Source organism: Leptonychotes weddellii, chromosome X (assembly GCF_054177405.1).
Source record: "Leptonychotes weddellii isolate Sample4059 chromosome X, ASM5417740v2, whole genome shotgun sequence".
In the NCBI taxonomy this organism is placed as follows: Eukaryota; Metazoa; Chordata; class Mammalia; order Carnivora; family Phocidae; genus Leptonychotes; species Leptonychotes weddellii.
This window is the reverse complement of record NC_138385.1, coordinates 42,348,711-42,371,573: the sequence shown is the minus strand read 5'-3', so window position 1 is coordinate 42,371,573 and position 22,863 is coordinate 42,348,711. Positions and strand designations below refer to the sequence as shown.

The following is a 22,863-nucleotide window of genomic DNA, read 5'->3' as shown; positions in this document are numbered from 1 at the left end:
TTGTGTCTAGGTACATATATCTACCCATCCCAAAGTGTATCTCACCAAGACATTAGCCCAGACAGCTGTGTTCTTTTCTTTTCAGGTCTTTGTGTAAATGTGTACTTTAAGGACTTTGTGGGCAGTACATGATATAAATGTGTTTATAGGAGATATATATAAAACATCGTCATTATCGGATTTATATATAGGATCCAGTGGACTTTTCCTTACCAAAGAACTAAAATACTGAATGTTGTGTTATAAAATTACAGGAGTTTTAAACTTATTGTTACTCCCTAATTACTTTCTTTAGAATGGTTATCATACAGGATCATCAGAATATCTGTCATATTATCTCTCTTCATGACTACATATTTTATAAAATTGTGATTATATATTATCCAATAAATGAATGATAGAATAATTATGGTTATATGGTTCATTATCTTACATCCCTTTCCCTACTTTAAGCTTCTCAGTTCCATATCTTCATTGTGCAGAGTATTTATAACAAGTTAGTTCTCTTTTCTGGAAGTCAGTATCATCATCTATAAAATGAGAGGTTAATCTTCATGTAATCCATAAATTCCCTTCCAGCTCTAAAATTCCATGTTTCAATGGTTATCCCCAAATTATTATCCAAGTTCATAAGGTTCTTTTTAGAAATAGATATCTCAAAAAAAAAAAAAAAAAAAAAACACTTTAGTGACCTGCATGGATTGAGAACTGATGTGGTATCAAAAACTCCTTTTTGCTTGAATCTTTTTTCTAAAGAGTTTATTTATTTATTTGACAGAGAGAGAGAGCGAGCACAAGCAGGGGGAGCAGCAGAGGCAGAAGGAGAAGCACGCTCCCCGCTGAGTGGAGAGCCCAGTGAGGGGCTCGATCCCAGGACCCTGGGATCATGACCTGAGCCAAAGGCAGGCACTTAACAGACTGAGCCACCCAGGTGCCTCTTTTGCTTGAATCTATGATGAGGGATGGACATGTTTGAAAATGTTTAGCCCAAGAAAAGCAAAAGTACAGGGATAGTTGGTCTTCAGGTTCATGATAAAATGGTGACTAGTTAAAACTCTCTTGCTGAAGGACAGACAAAGAGGAAGCAAACTATACCGAATCCTGGAGTGGATAATGTAATGGTGCATCTAAAAATGCTATAGAAGCTGGAGATGCTTAGGGAAGGTAACCATGTGGTGCAAAATATCAACTAATTTCCCTTCTAGAGTGCTTCAAAGCCCGAGAGTCAAAAACTGAGCTAGTAGGGGAGGAGTGCATAGCAAGATTAGAGCTATTTTTCATAATTCGACAGGAAGGCACTTAAGGCATTTATTTATATACTTATTAATAATTTATTTTTCTGAGCCATGCCTCCCCTCAGACCTAACCTATAGAATATTGGCATTTAAAGTTACAGACATCATCATTGCTCCCAAAGTTAGTTTATATGCGCAAATGTATATGTAGTTTATATATATTAAGATACTATGACAGATTTGATCCCTCCCCTTCCTTCACACTAACCAATTTTTTTTTAAAGATTTTATTTATTTATTTGACAGAGAGATAGAGAGAGAGAGAACAAGTAGGCAGAGAGGCAGGCAGAGGGAGAGGGAGAAGCAGGCTTCCTGCAGAGCAGGGAGCCCGATGCGGGGCTCGATCCCAGGACCCCAGGATCATGACCTGAGCCGAAGGCAGCTGCTTAACCAACTGAGCCACCCAGGCGCCCCCACACTAACCAATTTATAATCTGAATGTGTCAGAAGCTTGTGAATTATGTCTATTAATCCTTGTAATTGTAGCACATTGTATAAAAATAGACATTCTTTCTATATAATAATTAAGTAAATTCAAAATTGAGTTGAGTCACAGTTGGTGGATATAGACTTAGCTAACATGTAATAAATCATAGGCTCATCCAGTTAGCATCAAATCTGAGTTTTTCTCTAATGTTACATGATGAAAGCAATGGGTGGACAGTAAGGATGACAACCTACTCAAGAAAGAACAAGTTTTAACGTTTGCTCTTTTCTTAAAAGTTTTTCCATAACACATTCAATTCCATTTAAATATTGCAAAAAGCTGAATTGCAAATGTTAACCTAAACATGAATAAAAAATGTCGATATTTTACTTAACCTAAAAAGAGTAATTATGGATAGGCTGCCTTTATGATTATCGTATTTAAAATATATCATTTTACATTGAGCATTTTGGGAGGATTGTCACTGTGATGTTATAATAAGAAAATTTGTTTTGAGTGCATTAAAAATACAGTGCATGATTATTGCAATATAAGGTGAAAAGTTGTTTGCTTTTGACAGTCTGTCAGTAGATGTAGCCTAGGGAAAAAAGTATGATAGCTGCTTTATATAAAACAGTAGGGGAAGGACACAAGCTCAGAGAATTTTTTTCCAGCTGCTGTTATTAAAGAAATTCTTTTATAGAAGAGAAGCTGCTTTTTTTCTTTCCATTTTTTGCTTCCATCTCTGAATCCTTTGCTTTCAAGTGGCATGCAAAGCGTCTGTGCACGGCAGCCTGTAACTTCTGTTATTTAAACTGCCAACTGTTAAATTGGATTGAGTTGGACCAGAGGAGGAGAATAAGCCCACTGAGGCAAATGCATTTTTACACCCCTCTATAATAAAATAATGTAAGGAATAGCTAGAAAGCTTCCCCAGATTTTCATCTAAAATTGTTAGATTGTAGCTGTTGGAAAGAATCACTATTGACTCCTGTCAGACAGTTTTGGAAAGGAGGTAAAGAGAATTATCTCCTGACTCTCTGTGTGCTTTGTCAAATTAGGCACTTTGAGCAGAAGTACAAAGTGAAGGCCAATGTCAGGGAATGCCTCAAAGCAGGAACTTGTGCTCATTTCCTGTGACTTCCTTTTTTTTTTAAAGAAATCAGATTGAATTGTAAAATGATGGGAATAGGATTGGACACAAACACATTTAATGCAGGCTCAGCAGCCATTACATATCATTAGTGAAAGGATACAAGGGGTAAAGGGGACCATTTTGATGTCACTTTGATTCTTTTTAAGGACAGATGCATTCACTGATGAGAAATAAACTGACATCTGTAAAATTTTAGAGACCAGTAATACTTTTATGCCTTCTTTTCCTTTAGGTAAACACATAACTTTTTAATACTCATTAATATAAACTGAAAGAATGGGTGATGTTGGAGTTGCTTGTGAGAATGCCAGTTATGAAGTAACTGTGACTTACCAGAATCAGTATATGTCTGTGTCAAATAGTGTATTTTTTTTCTTACCAAGGTGCATACTATTCCTAATATACCACTTCAACTAAAGTTAATGTCAAAATCCAGTATTTCAAAGGTGATATGCTTTTTATTAAGAAATATAATTTGATCTTACTTTCTACCTGTAAAAGGCCATAGTCCTTATACATCAGCTCTAAAGTTAGTTCCGTTTTCTTACTTTTCTTGTTCTATATTCTCCTTGCCAAAGAATCTCTGTAATTGGCTTACTCTGAAAAGTGTTTTATTTGCCCTTGTGGACATTAGCTGTTTTAAGGATCTGAATGTATTATAGCAGGGAGCACATGATTTTAGTTCAACTGCCTCTGTGCCCTTACCCCCATTGCCAAATTAATGCTTTCTGTTTTTAGTATTCCAGGGAAGAATGAAATTGCTAAGATGTAACTGGTCATTAGGAGTAACCTAAAGAGAGGACCATTCCGGGAAAGACAGTATCTGTGTACCCAGTGTGGATCTTGGCCCTGCCCTACTTCTAAGCATCTAACATATTCTCATAGTCATTTCTTCTATGTTGTGATTTTCTTTAAGTGAAGCACTTTTAGATGTCCCATATGGTTTAAAACAAATCAGAAATTCATGTCCTAAATGTTTCGTTAGTCAGAATAATTAAATTGATCAGTTCTGGGAGTAGTGGAAACAAAATAATGGGGTCATTGAAGCAGTCAGACTCTAATGGGAACCTGAGCTCATTCAGATATCAAATCTAATAATTGTTCTACACCTGTATGCACGGTCCCATTGAGCAAATTCACATTAAAGGTTTAGTGGAACACTTCCAGTGCTGTGGTCCAAAGGGACTTGCTACTGTTTCACAAGAAAACCCTGAATATTTTTTGGCAATATGTTTTTTGTGATGTGTTAACTAAGCTCTATATGTGTATGTTGGTGCCCTGTCCCTACCTAGGGAGAAAGAAAAGGGAGATATGCATAACTGGGAATGGTTTTCTTACTATTTAAAGATAATAAAAATGTGCTCAAGCATTAGCTACCTGGAGGCAGTAATACAAGATAAGGGAACTCACTGGATTGGGGGAGAGTGGAGTTTTATTAAACAACTTATGCAACCTAGTAGAAATGAGGATCATTTAACCCTTTCCCTTCATAAAATAAAGTGGTATCAAAATAAAGTGGTATCAATAACCAAACATTTGGTTATTGAAGTAGAAAGTAGCAACTAGGCCTTCTGTGTAGTAATGCAGTGTTTCATTTCTCCTATGTCACTATATGACTATAGCAGCAAACTAACTGCTTTTGATTCTTTTACAAGATATCTGAGGAGAGTTGACAGACCTAAAAAAAATTTTAAAGATCTAAAGAGTAGAAAGATGAATTTAACTCTACCCTATAGTGACCACTGAACTAACAGATCTTCAATAGAACTCTCTCATTGGAGGTTTCAAAGCACACAGAAAAACTAAAAGATTTGCAGTATATACTGAACTATGAAAGACAGATATGGCCAGCCCTCTTTACCAAAAAACAATCATAACTGAATTAACTTACCCTAAAGAATAGTTTTAATACACACACAGAAACTTATTCATGAATATTATGCTCTAATATTTTCACTTTGTGGATAAACAAAAGGACATATTCATTTGTGTATTCATTCTAATATATTTCCAGGCACCAAGGTTACAGATGCAAATGCCAATCCCTGCCTTTCTAGAGCTCACAGTAAAGTGGGGGAGACAGATAGCACAAGGACGGTCACAGTATAAAGTTCAAGCTTAATCTTAACAGATTAGTAGGAGTTTCTTAGGCATGAAAGGAAAAAGGAAGAGAAGCATGTTTCAAGAAAGTAAACAGCATGTGTGGAGGCAATAGGAGAGCATGATATATTCAAGGGTGAGCAAGCAGCTCAGCACTACTAAAGCATAGGTATGAGAAGCTGGTAAAATGAATTGTCTTAAAAGACCTTGGATACTAAGGAGTTGGATTTTTTTCTTTATTGCATGGGTGATAAGGAGTCATTTCCAGCTTCTTTTCCAGACTCTCCTAACAACATGTAATATTGATGGGGTGGGGATGAGGCTAGAGGCAGGAGAGATTCAAAAGGGGTCTATTATGAGCCTAGGCAATGGAAGAAAGCCTGCCCTAGAAAAATGGCAGTGGAGATGATGATGATGAAGAAACTGATCCAAGAATACTTTAGGAGTTAGAAAGAACTGAACTTATTGAACACTTGAATATGAGGGTGAAAAAAAGAAAGGAGTCCAGGATGATGGTTGGGGTTTTTTTTGGCTTCTTGTTTTCATTTTTATGACTTGGTGTATGATGGCTCTATTAGTTTTCTAGGCCTGCTATAACAAAGTACCACAAACTAAGTGGTTTAAACAACAGAAATTTATTGTCTCATAACTTGGAAGGATAGAAGTCCAAGATCAAGGTGTTGGCAGGGCCATGCTCCCTCTGAAGGTGCTAAGGAAAGATCTGTTCCAGGCCACCTTCTTAGCTTCTGGTGGTTTGCTGGCAATCTTTGACATTCTTTGGCTTATAGAAGCATCACCCTGATCTCTGCCTTCATCTTCACATGGTGTTCTCTGTTTGTGAGTGTCTATTTCCAAATTCCTCCTTTTTATAAGAATACCAATCATTGTTGATTATAGCCTACACTAATGACTTCATTTTAACTTGACTGCCTCTGTAAAGACCCTATTTTCAAATAAAGCCATATTCTAAGGTAATGTGGGGGGCTAGGGTTTCAACATAAGAATTTGAGGGTGGGGACCCAATTCAATCCATATCATGGTTCCATTCATCAAAATAAGGAGACGTGAGAAGGAGAGAATAGGATCAAAGAAAAGGAAATCATTTCAGTTTGGATCTTGAAAATGAGGTAGGTTCAAAGCAATCAGGAAAAATATTTAGAAGGTGAATGAAGCTGTAGCCTAGAGCCCAAGGAATGTAGAATTGAGATCCATTAGCATAAAGGAGGTAGAGTAGATAGAGTTGAAGTTTTGCAAGTAGGTGAATATACCCATAGAGAATTGCTCATGGAAAGTATATAGAGTAATATGGGAAAGCACAAAGGATAAAACCCTGAAAATTACTAACATATAAGGAACAAGGAAAAGAATGGTAGTTTATAAAAGAAACAGAAAAGGACCAGGCAAAGAGGTAATTTGAAAATTAAGAAAGAGTGGTAATATGCAAGCCAAGAGAGAAGAGAGTTTCGTGGAAGAAATAATTGTCAACAATTTCATGTGAGGTCGAGGAAAATAGCAACTGAAAGAAAAGTCCTAATCCTTTAGGCAAGAATGTGATATCAATTCAGAATAGACCCATTCATAAATACAGTCATCATGGAACACAGCCAGTATTTTCAATAGAATCTCACTCTATTTGTATTACTAGAGAAAATAAAAGAATACATTTATTTATATAGTATAACATTTTATACTTATAGGAATTGTATTTTTTACACGGTCTAGTTATTCTAATCTATAAGAAAGTATTCACTACTGTTTTAGAAGTAATGCATACAAAGTAATGCATTTGAATTGAAATTCTGATATGTATGGTTATTGAATTTTGCAACTAGTGCTCAGAATAGGATAAAATAGAGCCTCTCAGAATGAGATTATGATGTGGTTGGTCAGAAGAGAGTCTTCTAAGGAACAATGTTTCCCATCAAGTCGTCTGTTTTTATGTGGTCAACATTGGAGCTCTCAGTGCTGCTAAATGTCATTTTATGTACTCCTCCCCAGTCTAACCATATATATCCTTTTGCCTCAAATCCCCTAAAAACACAAAGCTATACAATTAGACCTTTAGTAAAAGAAAGTATTAAAAAGGCAAGGTAGAGTTCTGAGACTATTTATTGTTTCATACAAATATGTCTATAGAGGAACAAATGGTACATTTATATCTATAAGTCCTCAATAAAAGTTTTGTTCAGAGAAGGAACCAATAGGTATCTGTTGAATGGCTATTTAGTATTGAGAAAGCTAATAAAAAGATAAAAGTGACACATTCTTGAAAAGGCAGTGAAAGATAGTGAAAAGTGTGAAACTGGCTAAAATTAAAAGCTGAGTTGTGTGATATCAGAGTCTAGAGGAAAGAAAGATCAATGAAGGCCAGAGAGGTCAGGAAGGTGAGGTTTGAACTGAGCTTTGAAGGATGGGTAGAGTTTAATAGAGAGGAGGGAGAAGGCAGAGGTGGACACATAAAAATCTGGAATATGTATAGGTGTCTTCATGGAAAAATTATAAAGCCAGCCTAACTAGATTTAAGGGTGAGTAGTAGAAAAGAGGGGAAAATCAGATTGGATATAGTAGGATTTGTGTAAAACAAACTAACAAAAATAGAAAGTATATCATCCATAAATTTCTCCTTTACTTAGCTGCCACAAATTTTAGAGTCAGATTTATTATGCACATATTTTTTTAATTGAATTATAGTTGACACACAATGTTACATTAGTTTCAGGTGTACAACATATATTCTCATATCCCTGAGCTACTTTTGGATAAACAAATCTGTTTACTTTTATTTTCATATGCCTTTGCAGTGAATTTTAATCTGTGAGCCCCCCAAAGTCTTTTTGGGAGTTAACTGGTTATAATTTTTAGTGTTGTCATTTTTTTTTTCACCACTTCAAATTTCAGTTGAGGCCAAATTAGTCTTGTTTTAAATTCACTGTAGCTTTTTGAGTTGGGGAGTAAGGTCTCTTTGGGAAGACTGTTCTGAAAAGTATGTTGGAGGATGAGTTGAATGGAGGAAAGTCTGGGTGTAGTGATTAGTCTAGCCAGTACCTTGTTTCTCAGATTTTAGTAGTGGTAAAATTAGTAGATCTATAGATTCATTTTAATAGGAATCTAATTCTTTTGGGTCTTCGGTGATTGAGTTAAAACTATGCTTAATATATTATTACTTAAACATCAACAAATATAAAAATAGGCATAAACTGCCTTAACAATTTTAATAAAACTATAAAACAGATAAAAATAAAATTAACATTAATATGTCTACTGGTGCTAGTTTTTTTGAGATTTATGTATTTATTTTAGAGGGGGGAGGGGCAGAGAGCAAGGGAGAGAGAAACTCAAGCAGACTCTGCACTGAGTGTGGAGCCTGACTCGGGGCTTGGTCTCACAACCCTTGGATCACAACCTGAGCTGAAACCCAGAGTTGGATGCTTCACCAACTGCACCACCCAGGCACCCCAATGCTAGATTTTATAGTAGAAAGATTTAGATTTGGATCCAGTTATATATTTTGACTTCACTGATACCAATGCAGAGTCTCTATTGTAGAAGTAGACTGGAAAAAATGGTATTAATAACTTTAAGGCTTTCTCATCTTAGGATCATCAGACACCACATTGAATAAACTCTGGTATCAAGCAGTTCTCAAATTCCAGTTTTAATAGGGTGTCAACTTGATAATTTTGTAAAGTTGCCTTGCTCACATGAAGACAAAGGTAGGATTGAAATTTTCATAATACGGACATCTAATCCATTTATTGCCAGAATTGGGAACAGAAAAAAATCATTGGGGGTGCCTGGGTGGCTCATTCATTAAGCGTCTGCCTTCAGCTCAGGTCATGATCCCAGGGTCCTGGGATCGAGTCCCACATCAGGCTCCCTGCTCAGCGGGGAGCCTGCTTCTCCCTCTCCCACTCCCCCTGCTTGTGTTCCCTCTCTCACGTGTCTCTCTCTGTCAAATAAATAAATAAAATCTTTTAAAAAAAAAGAAAAAGAAAAAAATCATTCAGTGCACGTTTACCCCTCTATTTACAGCTAATAAACAATTGCAAGTTGCTCTACAAAGACCACATTCTCATTATAGGTCTGCTTACATCATGAAGGTGGCATTGACTTCTTTGTCACAGGTCTTTATATGTCCAGCTAACCTATGCCATGGTGTGAAAATAGTATCATATTCTGGGATGACTCAACTCTGAAAAATTTTATCATATAATTGTGAAATTTCATTAGTTCAGTACACCATGATGTTGCTTGGTTTTCATGTAATACAAACAAACAAATGTACATATCCATGAGCAATACACTGGTTACTTATAAAGTAATAATACAGAATATGCTTATGTCAACATTTTTTTACATAAAAAGGAATGTACAAAACTTCAAATATACCTTGCATTAAGAAATAATGGCCTAGTAAGATTTATTGTCTATTTTTTGAATGAAGTTGACCCCAACATTAGGAATTATGTCATGTAATTCATGTCTTCGTTATATTGAACTCCTTTAGAGCAGAAACTTATTCAGGACACCTTAAGAAACAATGGATTTCACTTCTTTCTGTTTGTTCATTCCTTTCTATTTCTCTTTCAGCCTGTTTATTACCCTATTGAGTAGTTCCTTTCATCACAAGGTATGTCATGTGTTACTAGCCAGCCTATGAATTAGCTGCCATTGAGGGGGTCAGATGCCCATCATTGTCCATTCAGTGGCTTCTTTTGGGGAAAAAAAAAAAAAAAAGAGCCTATTCAGTGCTGCTTCCCTAAGTAAAAAACTATGAGCATGACAGTTTCACCTAGAAGTGGTGTTAAGCATATCAGATATAGTGACCTGAGTAAAGTGTTTTTCCTCTATGAAAATATCACCTCTTTCATGGTCATGGGAAATGGAAGTATAAATTATATTCATTACCTCCCCTTACTCCTCAACCTTCTGCAATATGGCCTCTCCTCCCCCTATTTTACTGAAATTGTTCTCATTATGGTCTCTAATGATGTTCGTATTTCTGATATAAAGCTGATAGTTTTCAATTTTTATTTTACTGCATCTTTCTGCAGCATTTTATACTATTGCTTATTGCATTTTTCAAACTATTTACTCCTTAGATTCCATAACATGTGCTCAAACGTTTCATTCTGTACCTCTCTGAATACTTGCTGTTTTCTTCATGGACTTCTCTTTCTATGGTCATCTCTTAAATATTAGTGTTTTCCAGGAAATGATCATCAGCCCACTGCTCTTCTTACTCTACATACTTTCCTGAGTGACAGCTTCAATTACCATCTATATGATAAGTCTCCCAAGTCTCTCATACTCTTTCCAGACCTGTCCCATGAACTTCAGCCTTGTAATATTTAGCTGCCTGCTGGACAGCTCCACATGGGTATCTTAAGGGCATCTCCAATTTTAAACATCCTGAACTGAACTCATCATCTTCTCCTTGAGTACAACTCCTCCTGTACGCCCTTAGTTGATGGGACCACCATTTTCCCAAATATATAAACTAGAATTTTAGAATTATTTTGAACTCTTTATTCTCAGTATTCAGTTAATCCCTAATTCTTGTCTTGTCACCTTTAAGCCCCTCCACTACATGATCACCAAATTGAACTATCTTAACAGTTCCACTCCTTATTGTACATGTAAAGTCCAAGAGCCTTAAGATGGCACATGAGACCATCCATTATCTGGATGTTACTTCTCTATCCTGAGCCCATAGTCTCCTGCTTTTAATCAACACTGATTTGCTTGTAGTCACACACATTTTTTTCATCTTTTCTCTCCCATTCCTTCAAGTGTCTCCTTTGCCTGGAATATACTTTTCATCCAGGCTAATTCATCCTCATCCTTTAAGAATCAGTTAGGACAGGGGTGCCTGGGTGGCTCAGTTGGTTAAGCATCTCTGCCTTCGGCTCAGATCATGATCCAGGGTCCTGGGATCGAGCCCCACGTGGGGCTCCCTGCTCAGTGGGGAGTCTGCTTCTCCCTCTCCCTCTGCCCCTCCCCCATGCTCGTGCTCTTTCTCTCTCTCTAAAAATAAAATCTTTTTTAAAAAATTGGTTAGGACATTGCCTTCTCTAGAAAGGCTTCTCAGAGATGCTTCCCCTAAGGCTTAGCTAAGTGTTCCTTTTCTGTGCTCCTAAAAAGTATACCCCTAATCATAGTATTCACTGTAACTATTCTAATTAGGTTTACATGCTACCCCCCCCCATTTAAGTGAAAATATCTTGAGAAATGGCTGAGACTTTTCACTTTTATATCAGGGGATATAATATAATCTAGGTTCTAAAACTGACTCACTGACAGCTGTGTAGCAGACTACAGAAGAAGCCCTAACACATTTCATCAGACTAACTTCTACATGACAAGGCCACAATCGCTTCATACTACCTCCCTTGAAAGAAGAGACTGGCTCATTTATCTCTGGCACTATGCGAGGCACATAGTCACTATTCAAGAAAGGATTATTGAAATAAATTCCAGGCCATTTTTTGGGCAGAGGGAAATTTACCTGACATGGGAATAGACCCTGGTTATGATGGCAAGGCTCCTTCTTTCCAGTGAATAAGTCTACTCGGGAAACCAAATTAAAGGTCATTGGATTACCTCTAGAAAAAAAAAAAAATGAGTGACCAGTTTTACTAGATACATCATTCAAGCCAGGCTAGAATCTCTAGAAATAATCTCTAAAATCTGTTTAGACAACTGAAATGCTAAAGCAGAGAAGTAATAGAAAGCAGCCCAGCAATATTTCTCTACCCACTGGATGACAATAAGAAAAATAAATAAATTGTTTTAAAAGATTTTCTTTGCTTCCCAAGGGCATAAAAATGTCCCAGCCCATGATGTTTTATGAAATAAATAAAAATTCTGAACATTGATAAATTCTGATTTCCTAACTGATCTTTGTTTTTATAGACTAATCTGGAAAAGACTTTGTTTTCTGTTTGATTCTTTCTCATGTCCCGAAACTGACTAAAACGTGTCATCATCTCCATAATGAGGCTGTCTAGACTTTTAAAAATATAACATCTTGATACTGTAATCTTTGTAATGTGACTCTTATAATATCAAATATAAATTTAGTCTGTATCAGATGCCATTCTGGTCCTTTTACATTATTGCCTCATTTAGTCCTTGTAACTATTCTTTTAATTATTTTCATGTCCACAAAGGGGAAAATAAGTTTAGGAAAACATAGCTATTAAGTGACAGACCAAAGATTTGAACTTCTATCTGTAATAAAGTGTGGATACCTGTTGGAGATAGAAACGACTTTTTGTTTGGACTGCTGACCAATTCTTGTGTGTGTGTGTGTTTCATGGCTATCAAAAGATTAATATGGGCCACGTAATTCTGTTGATACTCTACAATGTAAGTACTATTATTATCATCATTTTGCAGATGTGGAAACTGATGCTTAGGAAAATTCATTTTGCAAATACATAAATGTGAGGGTGGCCCATTTTATTAGAAAAACTGTGTCTAGTAATATACATTAATAAGTTCAAAGACTACATATACCAGTTAGCTTAACTTTATTCCATCATTATATCTTGTATCAGTACAAATCGTGGTAAGAAAGAGTATAATGCTTTATGCCAAGAATCCTTTCTCCATCCCCACACATTAACCAGGAAGAATAACCCAGTATGTATGTCTTGTTGAAAATGGGTCAGTATTGTTTACCATCAAAGGACAGACTTATTTTAATTTCTCATCTGTAGGTAACATGTTGCTACAAAGCAAGTTTTAAGTCCATTTGTTGTTGCCATTGAAGTAAAACTCTATATAGATGCTGTCATGACATACCTCCTTATCTTTCTGTATTTTTACTAATCTTCTTGGAGAGAGACAATGTCTAGGTTTACCTCTTAAGAATAGAACTTTTAGAATTTTGAATCTAAAATTCATGAAATACTTTCATAAATGACAACAGTGTATAAAGACAAATGTATTTGTGCTCTAAAACCAGCAGACTTGTAAGCCATTACTTTCTGATCGGGGAACACTCTATGGCCCTTATTTAAGCAGGACAGAAAATGGTACCTGATTTCTGTCTTTTTTTTCCCATTATAGTATACTTAGTGATAGTATAATCAACAATGAATTAATTCAGATTATTGAATCCTAGACTGCTTTTTAAGTTGAGAACAGTATGTGCTTTTTATCTGAAACCTGAAGATTTTACATCCTACATAGGTTGTTTCCCTAATTTGCCAAGTTAATCATGCTCAATGCCAAAAATTCAGACATGGAAAAATATAAAAAAGGAAAAAATAATCATGATCCCACCATTCAGAGATAACCACTGCTTTTATTGGTGTATATTCTTCCAAACTCCTAAAAGTTTTAATTCTTATTTTCAAAAATAAGAATATAAGGGGCAGCTGGGTGGCTCAGTTGGTTAAGCATCAGACTCTTGATTTCGGCTCAGATCATGATCTCAGGATTGTGGGTTTGAGCCCCGTGTCAGGCTCTGCGCTCAGTAAAGAGTCTGCTTGCAATTCTCTCTCTCCTCTCCCTCTGCCCCTACCCCAGCTCATGCTTGCTAAATAAATAAATAAATAAATAAATAAATAAATAAATAAATAAATAAATAAAATCTTTAAAAAAAAAAAGAATAGAATTTGCTCTTTTGTAACTTGCCTTTTCCACGTTATAATGTTTCTGTCAAGCACATATAGATCTGTATGATAATTTAGAGTGGCTTCATTGTATCCCTATGTATGTGGGTTCCGTCCTTTATCTAATCTCATGATGGACAGGCTATTTATGATTTTCATAATGTTGCTAAAATAATGTTGCAAAGAACACCGATATACAGCCATCCCTATTTATGCATTTGTCTGATAATGCAAGGACTGGCTTTATCCAGTAGACTTAAAAATCAGGGAAGATTCTTTGAGAATTCTTATGTGAGAAGTAAGTTGCTAGTTAATAGCTATTTTTACTCATCTATAGGCTTGGCCTGCACTCACGTTGTGCATAGATTGTCTTAGAAACTAAAATTACAAAAGAACTTCTCTCAGTTATGAATATGACATTAACAAGCTATGTTTTAACTTGGTCCTAATTGCTCATATTTAAAACAACTGCTGACTGGCTTCTACCTTAAGGGACAGTTTATGTTTTAAAACAATGGCACTGGCAGCTGCTAAAGTGTCTGTGATATTAACCATACAGGTTGCCTTTCTCCATACAACTGGTTAAGTAATTAAGTATAAGCTAACATGGGGAACACAACTAATGGAAAGCACCTGTTTATAGACCTGCAAATTATAAGTTGTAGATTAATATCTTCTCTTCTCAAAATCATAGCCAGTGGCATTTTTCTGTAATCTGGTGCTTTGGGAAATAGAGGCATGATGCAGGGGAAAGCCTGCCATTCCTGCCTTACTATAGAAGCCAGTGAGCTCATATAACCCAGGAGTACCTGGGGCTACTGAAGCTGTGGAGTTGGGCTGACTGCTCTAAAACTTACATCCTCAGCAAGAAGTAGGTAGTCCAGATCCAAGAGATAGGTTGTACATTTTAAAAACAAAAGTAGTAGATATATAATCCTGTAGTGATTCAGAAACAAAAGCAGATGACAGGTGAGTATATTCTAGGTCAGCATATCAGCAACAGAACTCAGGCAGATCACAAACAACTGCCACAGAAAATGACAGAGTATTGTCTATCATATAATCAAAGTTGGAGAAATGGCTGATACCTAATAATCTTAGTCATAGGGATCTATGTCACACATGGAGTAGAAAGGCACAGAGATGACAGATGGTAGGAATGAATTGACCCTGTATCCACACTGTCATTTCAAAGCTAGTTTATTTGCACCAACCCAAATGGTTGCTCAAGCTCTCATCCTTGCCAAGTACTCTTGGCCCAGGTCACTGCAATCTGTGTATGCCTTAATCAGCGCTTCTCCTGCCACTCTTGATAGTGCTATCTAGGCTTCAACAACAGAACCTAACCAGATGATTCCAGAGACCCCATTTCTGCTGGGTGTTTTTTTCTTCCTGGGTTTGTTTTGTTTTTCTAAACAGAACTGCTGTCTTTGTAAACCATTCAGGATTGTTTTTCAAAAAATATTAAAAATAAAATCATGTGTTTATATAAACAACTATCACTACAAATCTGGCCAATTCAATATATGTCCTTTTATTATTTTCTTCCTTTTCCTAGAAAAAAGATTAAATATATATAGACATTCTGATTCCTCCTTTATACATCCATTGCTTTTCATGCCCCCCCATAGGAAAAAATTGTTAAATAGTCAGCAATATAAGAAACTAGAACTCATTTTTTCTAATCAAAAATTAGCAGCTATCTTTCTATTTCTTCTTGTTAAGATCCCACCTATACTTTACAGCCTAATTGGGACGAAGTTTTCCCTGGCCCCCAACTCCTGCACTCAAGGGATTATGGTTTTTCTCTTCTCTGAACTGCCATCATACTTAAACTGTAATAGATGCTATAAGAACCACATATTTTATGTTATAGTTGTTTGTTTGTACATTTATCCTTTCTTCTCTAATAACTTATAAGAGTGTCTATTATGGTACTCTGCAGATAGTTTATGCAGTAAAAATTTGTAGGTGGGTGGAAGGAAGGGAAGGAGGGAGGCAGGGAGAAAAGGTTTCCTTTCCTTTCTTTATATTAATGGCAAATTATATTCCCTGTGTGTTAAGCAGTGTAGCAGAAGGTGAATTGAAGGGTCAGTTCCTGATTCATTGCTAAAGATTGGATGATTACTTAATCAATGGACAGTTTTTGAGAAATTGCTATGTGTAATCCACTGTGAAAGACACCTGAGCAGCTCTGTTATCATTTGTGTGGTTTCTATTGGTTTGTTCTTCAGTGTAAGTTTCACATATATGATTTACTTGGGGATTTTTCTAACTCTTTTCTAACACTATTCATATTTTTATATGTTGTTGTTCCCCATATTTTCCAGATATGTAGGCATCATTATCAGACTTTCAACCTCATAGAAAGAAAATTTGTCTTAAAGCCCAATTGCATGTCCTAGTAAAGAAGCAAACATAATGCATGGCTAAAGTACAAAACCAAGGACATTTAAAAAAAATCTATTCACTAGGTTTGACATTGAGTCCAAAGATAATCAATAGCAAGGTCTATGGCAGTTGAAATACTGAACAATATACTGATTTTTCTTCTGAGCCACATTTTTGTAAAATCCTTTGAAATGCTCAAGTTATCAATTATGTAAATGCTAGTCATTTAAAATCCCAGGAGGTTGATTATACATGTTATGAAAATATCACGTTTGTGATAGGTAAAAGTAAGTCTTGCATATTTTCCACATTTGTAGCTTAATATGGATTGTTTTTAATGCCTTGAGATAATATTATTGTACTCAGTGGTTTTACTTTTGTCACATATTTCAATCTTTCTAAAGTTGCTATAATTGAGTTTGTTTGATAATGTACCTTTATATTACTACAAGACTTGATAGTTTGCAAAATATGAGGTTCATAATAGAGGTAGAGAATAGAGTTACTACCTGGCAGGGAGGATAAGAAGAAAGTGAAATATAGAAAAGTGATTTAATCTCACTACTGCAATGTTGTAAAATATAATTTGTTTTCCCCCTAGCACAGCAAGAGTTTCATGCTGATAACCAGCTACTGAATTAATAAATCCATTGCAACTATTGAGACTTTTCCTTTAATAACATAATGAATGCTGAGCATTAAGAAGAGAAAAAGAAACATATTCTTTGTACAGATGTTACCTCTCCCAGATCTATATCCCTAAGCATAAGAAGAATACCAACATCATACCCTGAGCAATATCAATATGATGATAATTTGTGCATCTCAATTAGAATACTGTATTTTCCACACAAAAACATGCTATTTTCTGAAACAGATTTGCTTATTTTCCAATTGGAAAGACATTTAGGGGTCTATTTTGTTATCATTACATGTGCTTAACTCCAATTACATTTAATGGGAGTTGTGTATCTGTAGTCACAGTAGCCTCTGAACTTCTTTAATATTATTGCTTTCCATTACCATTCTCATTAAAATAGCTTTTCATCTCTTCTCCCAACATGAACTACCACAGTAATCTGGGTTTCTGTTTTCTTTGCATGGATTTATTTGCATGTGATGAAGGATATAGATTATACAACATGATCTGACTCTAGCTTCAAGAACATTATGATGTCATTGAGATTAGAATAGGGCTAGAACTATTTAATTTTTAAGTAGAGGTAATTGATTGGCTTCTAGACATCCATTTTTGCACAGTGACCTATATATACAATTTTATTGGAATAAAGTAAGTTGATATAGTTTAATACTGTTGGTATCTGGTGGAAGCCAAATTTGTCAAACGTTATAAAATATATGAGAAAATAAGGTTTACAAACTTTGAAGCACTAGACTTTTTGAACAGCCAACAAAACTGTATCCTTAATTCCAATTCAAATTTTTGACAAGGCAAAAATAATGAGAATAAGCATATTAGAAAATCTCTTATAGAATTGATTTTGCTCTTTTCCTTAGTGCTGGCCTGTGCTGTATTTCCAGAAGAAAAGTGGTCAGCTGGTGGAAAAAGTGTTCAGAAGACAGTGAAATAGGCTTGTTAAGTCTTTAAGAAAATGAGAAACCTAAAGAGAACTCTTAAAAACATCATTAGGGACTTTAGAGTCACTTGACTCATTGGCACTCAACAAATAGACATCTGCCTATCCTTACTAAGATAGCGTAGTTAGTACCCATTGGGTTTATATTTCAAGCTGTGTTTTCAAGATGTGTGATTATAACATGATGTAGAGTTCCAAAATGTTTCCTAAAAATACATCTTCGAAATGAAAATATAAATTATAGAAGATTATTTCCACCAGATATTAAAATATATTATGAATGAAATCAGAAGGTATTGGCACAAAAATAGTTGGAAAGATGTTTAGGTCAATGGAACAGAAATGTACACTAGTATAGATAATTTAACATGAAAAGAGATATCATGAATCAGTGTAGAAATTCATGATTATTCAACAAAGGGTTCTGGGACAACCCATTTTCTCTCTGCAAGAAAAGAAAAAAAAAAGAAAACAAGAAATCAATGTGGAAACTTGCCTGACATTGTACAACAAAATAAATTCTAGATCATTTAAATAGATAAATGTGGAAAAAAACAAACCTTACAAAACAAGAGACAGTTGAATGTTAATCAGATGTCTCTGGCTAGAGAAAGGCTTTCTAAACTTAAAAATAAAGGAACAGATCACAGTGTAAAAGATCAATAGATTTAGCTACATAAAGAATAAAAATGAGTTCCAGTCTGAGATAGTTATATTGGAAGACCCTGAACTCACCTCCTGCAGAGACATCCTGAATCTACACCTACATATAGAGCAATTCCTCCTGAAGAACTGAAGGCTGACTGAACAACTTATGCACAACAAAAGACAGAGGGACCACATAGAGAATGGCAGGAGAGATGGAGGCATGGTAATCATGAGAATCCCACCCCCGATGCTGCAAACTGCAGTGGGGAGGGATAGTACTGAGGGACTGGGAGGGGATTCCTCCACTCTGGGGCACAGAATAAAAGCTGCAGCTTAAAAGGGAAACTAGAATATAAAGGAGCCAGCCCTAGAGCATCTGCCAAATGGCAGGGAAGCTGCTGGAACACTCTCTGGGGCCAGAGGTGCTGGCAAGTGCCATTTACATTTACATTTCCTCTCCACTTTGATAATGCAGACAGAAGCAGGGTCCAGGTACCCTAGCCAGCCTCCCACCTCAGTGAGTCCTGTGCCCCTAGTCCACATCAGCCCCAGCCCCCCAATGTGGCCCCAGTGAAGCAAATACGGGGACACCGAAGGCCTGCACCCAATTCAGCTCCAGAGGACTTGCCATGACACCCCATGCATGGAGCATCTGAGGACTTCCCAGCCAAGGACCTCCTGCATGGAGTTGCACAAAGACATCCTGCCCTTTGCCCACCTGAGCTCCACCCATTCCACCAGGATACCCCCTGCATGGAGTACCCCAGGACCACCTAGCTCATTCCTGCCTCAGCTACTGCCATCCAGCCAGGGAGCCGCCTGGACAGAACATCGTGGAACCTCCTGGCCCATGCCTGCTTCTGCTCCAGACATCTTGCCAGGGTGCCCTTAAGAGGAATGCCCCAGGAGCCTCAGCCTGCACTTGCTTTGGCTCCAGCTGTCCTGCCAAGATGCCCTCTGTGTAGAGAGCCCTGGGACCCCTAGCCCACTTCAGCTCCAGCCATCCCACTAGGGTGGCCCTGGTGCATAGGCCCCAGGACCCCCAATCGGTGCCTGCTACAGCTCCAGCCAGCCAGCCAAAGCAACCAGGTACACACAGAGATTTCCTACACAAGGCCCTTCCTTTAAGACTAGGATAAATAACTTTTCTATGTAATTCATAGAAACAAGCACAGAAAGTCAAAACAAAATGAGGAGACAGAGGAATATGCTCCAAATGAAAGAACAAGACAAAACTTCAAAAAAATAGCTACATGAACTGGAGATAAGCAGTCTACCTAATAAAGAGTTCAAAGTAATGGTCCTAAAGATGCTCACTGGACTTGAGAGAACAATGGATGAACTCAGTGAGAACTTCAACAAAGAGATAGAAAATATAAAAAAGAACCAGTCAGAGTTGAAGAATATAATAACTGAAATGAAAAATACACTAGCAGGAATGAATAGCTGATTGGAGTATGCAGAAGAAGAGATCAGTGATCTGGAAGACAGGGTAATAGAAAGCACCCAAGCTGAACAGCAAAAACAAAAAATAATTTTAAAAAATGAGGACAGGTAGGGCACCTGGGTAGCTCAGTTGGTTAAGCGTCTGCCTTTGGCTCAGGTCATGATCCCAGGGTCCTGGGATCGAGCCCCGCATTGGGCTTCCCGCACAGTGGGGAGCCTGCTTCTCCCTTTCCTGCTCATGCTGCTTGTGCATGCACACACACACACCCACTCTCTCTCTGTGTGTCAAATAAATAAATAAAATCTTTTAAAAAATAAAATTAAAAATGAGGACAAGTTAAGGGAACTCTGGGACAACATCAGGTATACAATCACATTATACTGGTCCTAGAGGAAGATAAGAGAAAAAAAAGGGGCAGAAAGCTTATTTGAAGAAATAATAGCTGAAAACTTCCCTACCTGGGGAAAGAAACAGACATCCAGGTCCAAAAATCACAGAGAACCCCCAAACAAGATGAACCCAAAGATGTCCACACCAAGACATGTAATAATTAAAACATCAAAGATTAAAGCTAAAGAGAGAATCCTAAAAGCTGCAAGAAAAAGCAACTAGTTATATATAAGGGAAATCCCATATAGCTGATTTTGCAGTAGAAACTGTAGGTCAGAAGAGAATGGTACGACATATTCAAAGTGCTGAAAGGTAAAAACCTGCAGCCAGAAATGCTCTACCTGGCAAGGTTATCATTCAGAATTGAAGGAGAGATAGTTTCTCAGACAAACAAAACTGAGAGTTCATCACCATGAAATTGGCTTTACAAGAAATGTTAAAGGGACTTCTTTAAGAGGAAAAGGCCATAATTAGAAGAAAATTATGAAAGGAAAAAATTGCATGAGTAAAAGCAAACAGAGTAAAGGTAGTAGATCAGTCACTTAAAAGCTAGTATAGGCTAAAAGACAAACGTATTAAAATTAATTTTATCAGGGGCACCTGGGGGTTCAGTCATTAAGCATCTGCCTTCAGCTCAGGTCATGATCCCAGGGTCCTGGGATCAAGCCCCACATCAGGCTCCCTGCTCAGCGGAAAGCCTGCTTCTCCCTCTCCCACTCCCCCTGCTTGTGTTCCCTCTCTCACTGTCTCTCTCTGTGTCAAATAAATAAAAAAAAATAAAATCTTTAAAATAAAATCTTTAAAAATAATTTTATCAAAAAATAGTTAAGGGACTCACAAATAAAAAGATATAAAATATGACATATACATAAAACATGGAGGGAGGAGTAAAAATGTAGTGCTTTTAGAATGTGTTTGAACTCAAGCAACCAACAACTTAATATAGACTGCTATATACTTAAGATGTTATAAATGAACCTCATGATAACCAAAAACCTATAGTAGGTGCAAAAAAAGAGAAAGAGAGAGAGAGAAATCCAAGCATAAGACTACAGGTCATCAATCACAAGGGAAGAGAGCAAGAGAAGAAAGGAACAGGGAAAAAATTCAAAAACAATCAGACAACAGTTAACAAAAGGGCAACAGTACATACCTATCTATAATTACTTTAAATATAAATGATCTAAATGCTCCAATCAAAAGACATAGGGTGAAGGAATGGATACAAAAAAAACCCACTTATTTATATGCTACCTGCAATAGACTCGCTTCAGACCTAAAGACACATGCAGACTGAAGTGAAGGGATAAAGATCTTTCATTCAAATGAAAGTGAAAAAAATGGGGTATTAATACTTTATCAGACAAAACAGAATTTAAAACAAAGACTGTAAGAAAAGACAAAGATGGACATTACATAATGGTAAAGATCCAACAAGAAGATATAACAATTGTAGGGCGCCTGGGTGGCTCAGTCGGTTAAGCGACTGCCTTCGGCTCAGGTCATGATCCTGGAGTCCCGGGATCGAGTCCCGCATCGGGCTCCCTGCTCGGCAGGGAGTCTGCTTCTCCCTCTGACCCTCCCCCCTCTCATGCTCTCTGTCTCTCTTGCAAATAAATAAAATCTTAAAAAAAAAAAAAAAAGAAGATATAACAATTGTAAATATCAATACACCCAACATAGGAGCACCTAAGTACATAGAGCAACTATTAACAGACATAAAGGGAGAAATTGAAAGTAATACAGTAATAGTAGGGGACTTATTAAACACCCCATTTACATAAATGGATAGATCATCCAGACAGAAAATCAATAAGGGAACAGTAGCTTTGAACAACACATTAGACCAGATGAACTTATCAGATATATACAGAACATTCCATCCAAAAACAGCAGAATACACATTCCTTTCAAGTGTGCATGGAACATTCTCCAGGATACATCACATGTTGGGCCACAAACCAAGTCTCAATAAATTTAAGAATATTCAAATCATATCAAGAGTCTTTTCTGACCACAACGTATAAAACTAGAAATAGTTACAAGAAAAATACTGGAAAATACCCAAACTCATGGAGGCTAAACAACATGCTACTAAACAACCAGTGGGTCAACCAAGAAATCAAAGACGAAATAAAAAAAATACATGGGAACAAATGAAAATGAAAACACAACAGTCCAAAATATTTGGGACACACCCAAAGCAATTCTAAGAGGGAAGCTTACAGCAATACAAACCTACCTCAAAAATAAGAAAAATCTCAAATAAATAATCTAACCTAATACCTAAAGGAAATAGAAAAAGAAGAACAAACAAAACCCAAATTAGTAGAAGGAAGAAAACAATAAAATTAGAGTAGAAATAAATGAAACATAGACTAAAAATTTTTAAATTTATTTATTTTTTTAATTTTATTATGTTATGTTAGTCACCATACAATACATCGTTAGTTTTTGATGTGGTGATCCACGATCCATTGTTTTCGTATAACACCCAGTGCTCCATGCCATACATGCCCTCCTTAATACCCATCGCTGGGCTAACCAATCCCCCCACTCCCCTCCCCTCTAAAACCCTGTTTGTTTCTCAGAGTCCATAGTCTCTCATGGTTCATCTCTCCCTCCAATTCCCCCCCCCATTTTTCCCTTCCTTCTCCATGTCCTCCATGCTATTCCTTATGTTCCACAAATAAGTGAAACCATATGATAATTGACTTTCTCTGCTTGACTTATTTCACTTAGCAAAATCTCCTTCAGCCCCATCCATGTTGATGTAAAAGTTGGGTA

General features: G+C 36.6%; 1 protein-coding gene across 2 annotated transcripts in view; it reads left to right on the top strand.

Annotated features, from left to right (window-relative positions):
* Window positions 1–22,863, top strand: part of LOC102727555 (protein diaphanous homolog 2) — a 687,910-nt gene that overhangs the window by 650,028 nt on the left and 15,019 nt on the right. The window contains exon 23 of one of the 2 annotated variants that reach the window (XM_081808541.1): window positions 779–5,458. The exons of the other annotated variant lie outside the window; for it this stretch is intronic. Within the exon in view, the coding sequence (XP_081664667.1) occupies window positions 779–843 (65 nt within the window). The 3' untranslated portion in view covers window positions 844–5,458. Of the gene's footprint in view, window positions 1–778; window positions 5,459–22,863 lie in introns of those variants that run through there. 2 annotated transcript variants of the gene reach the window in all.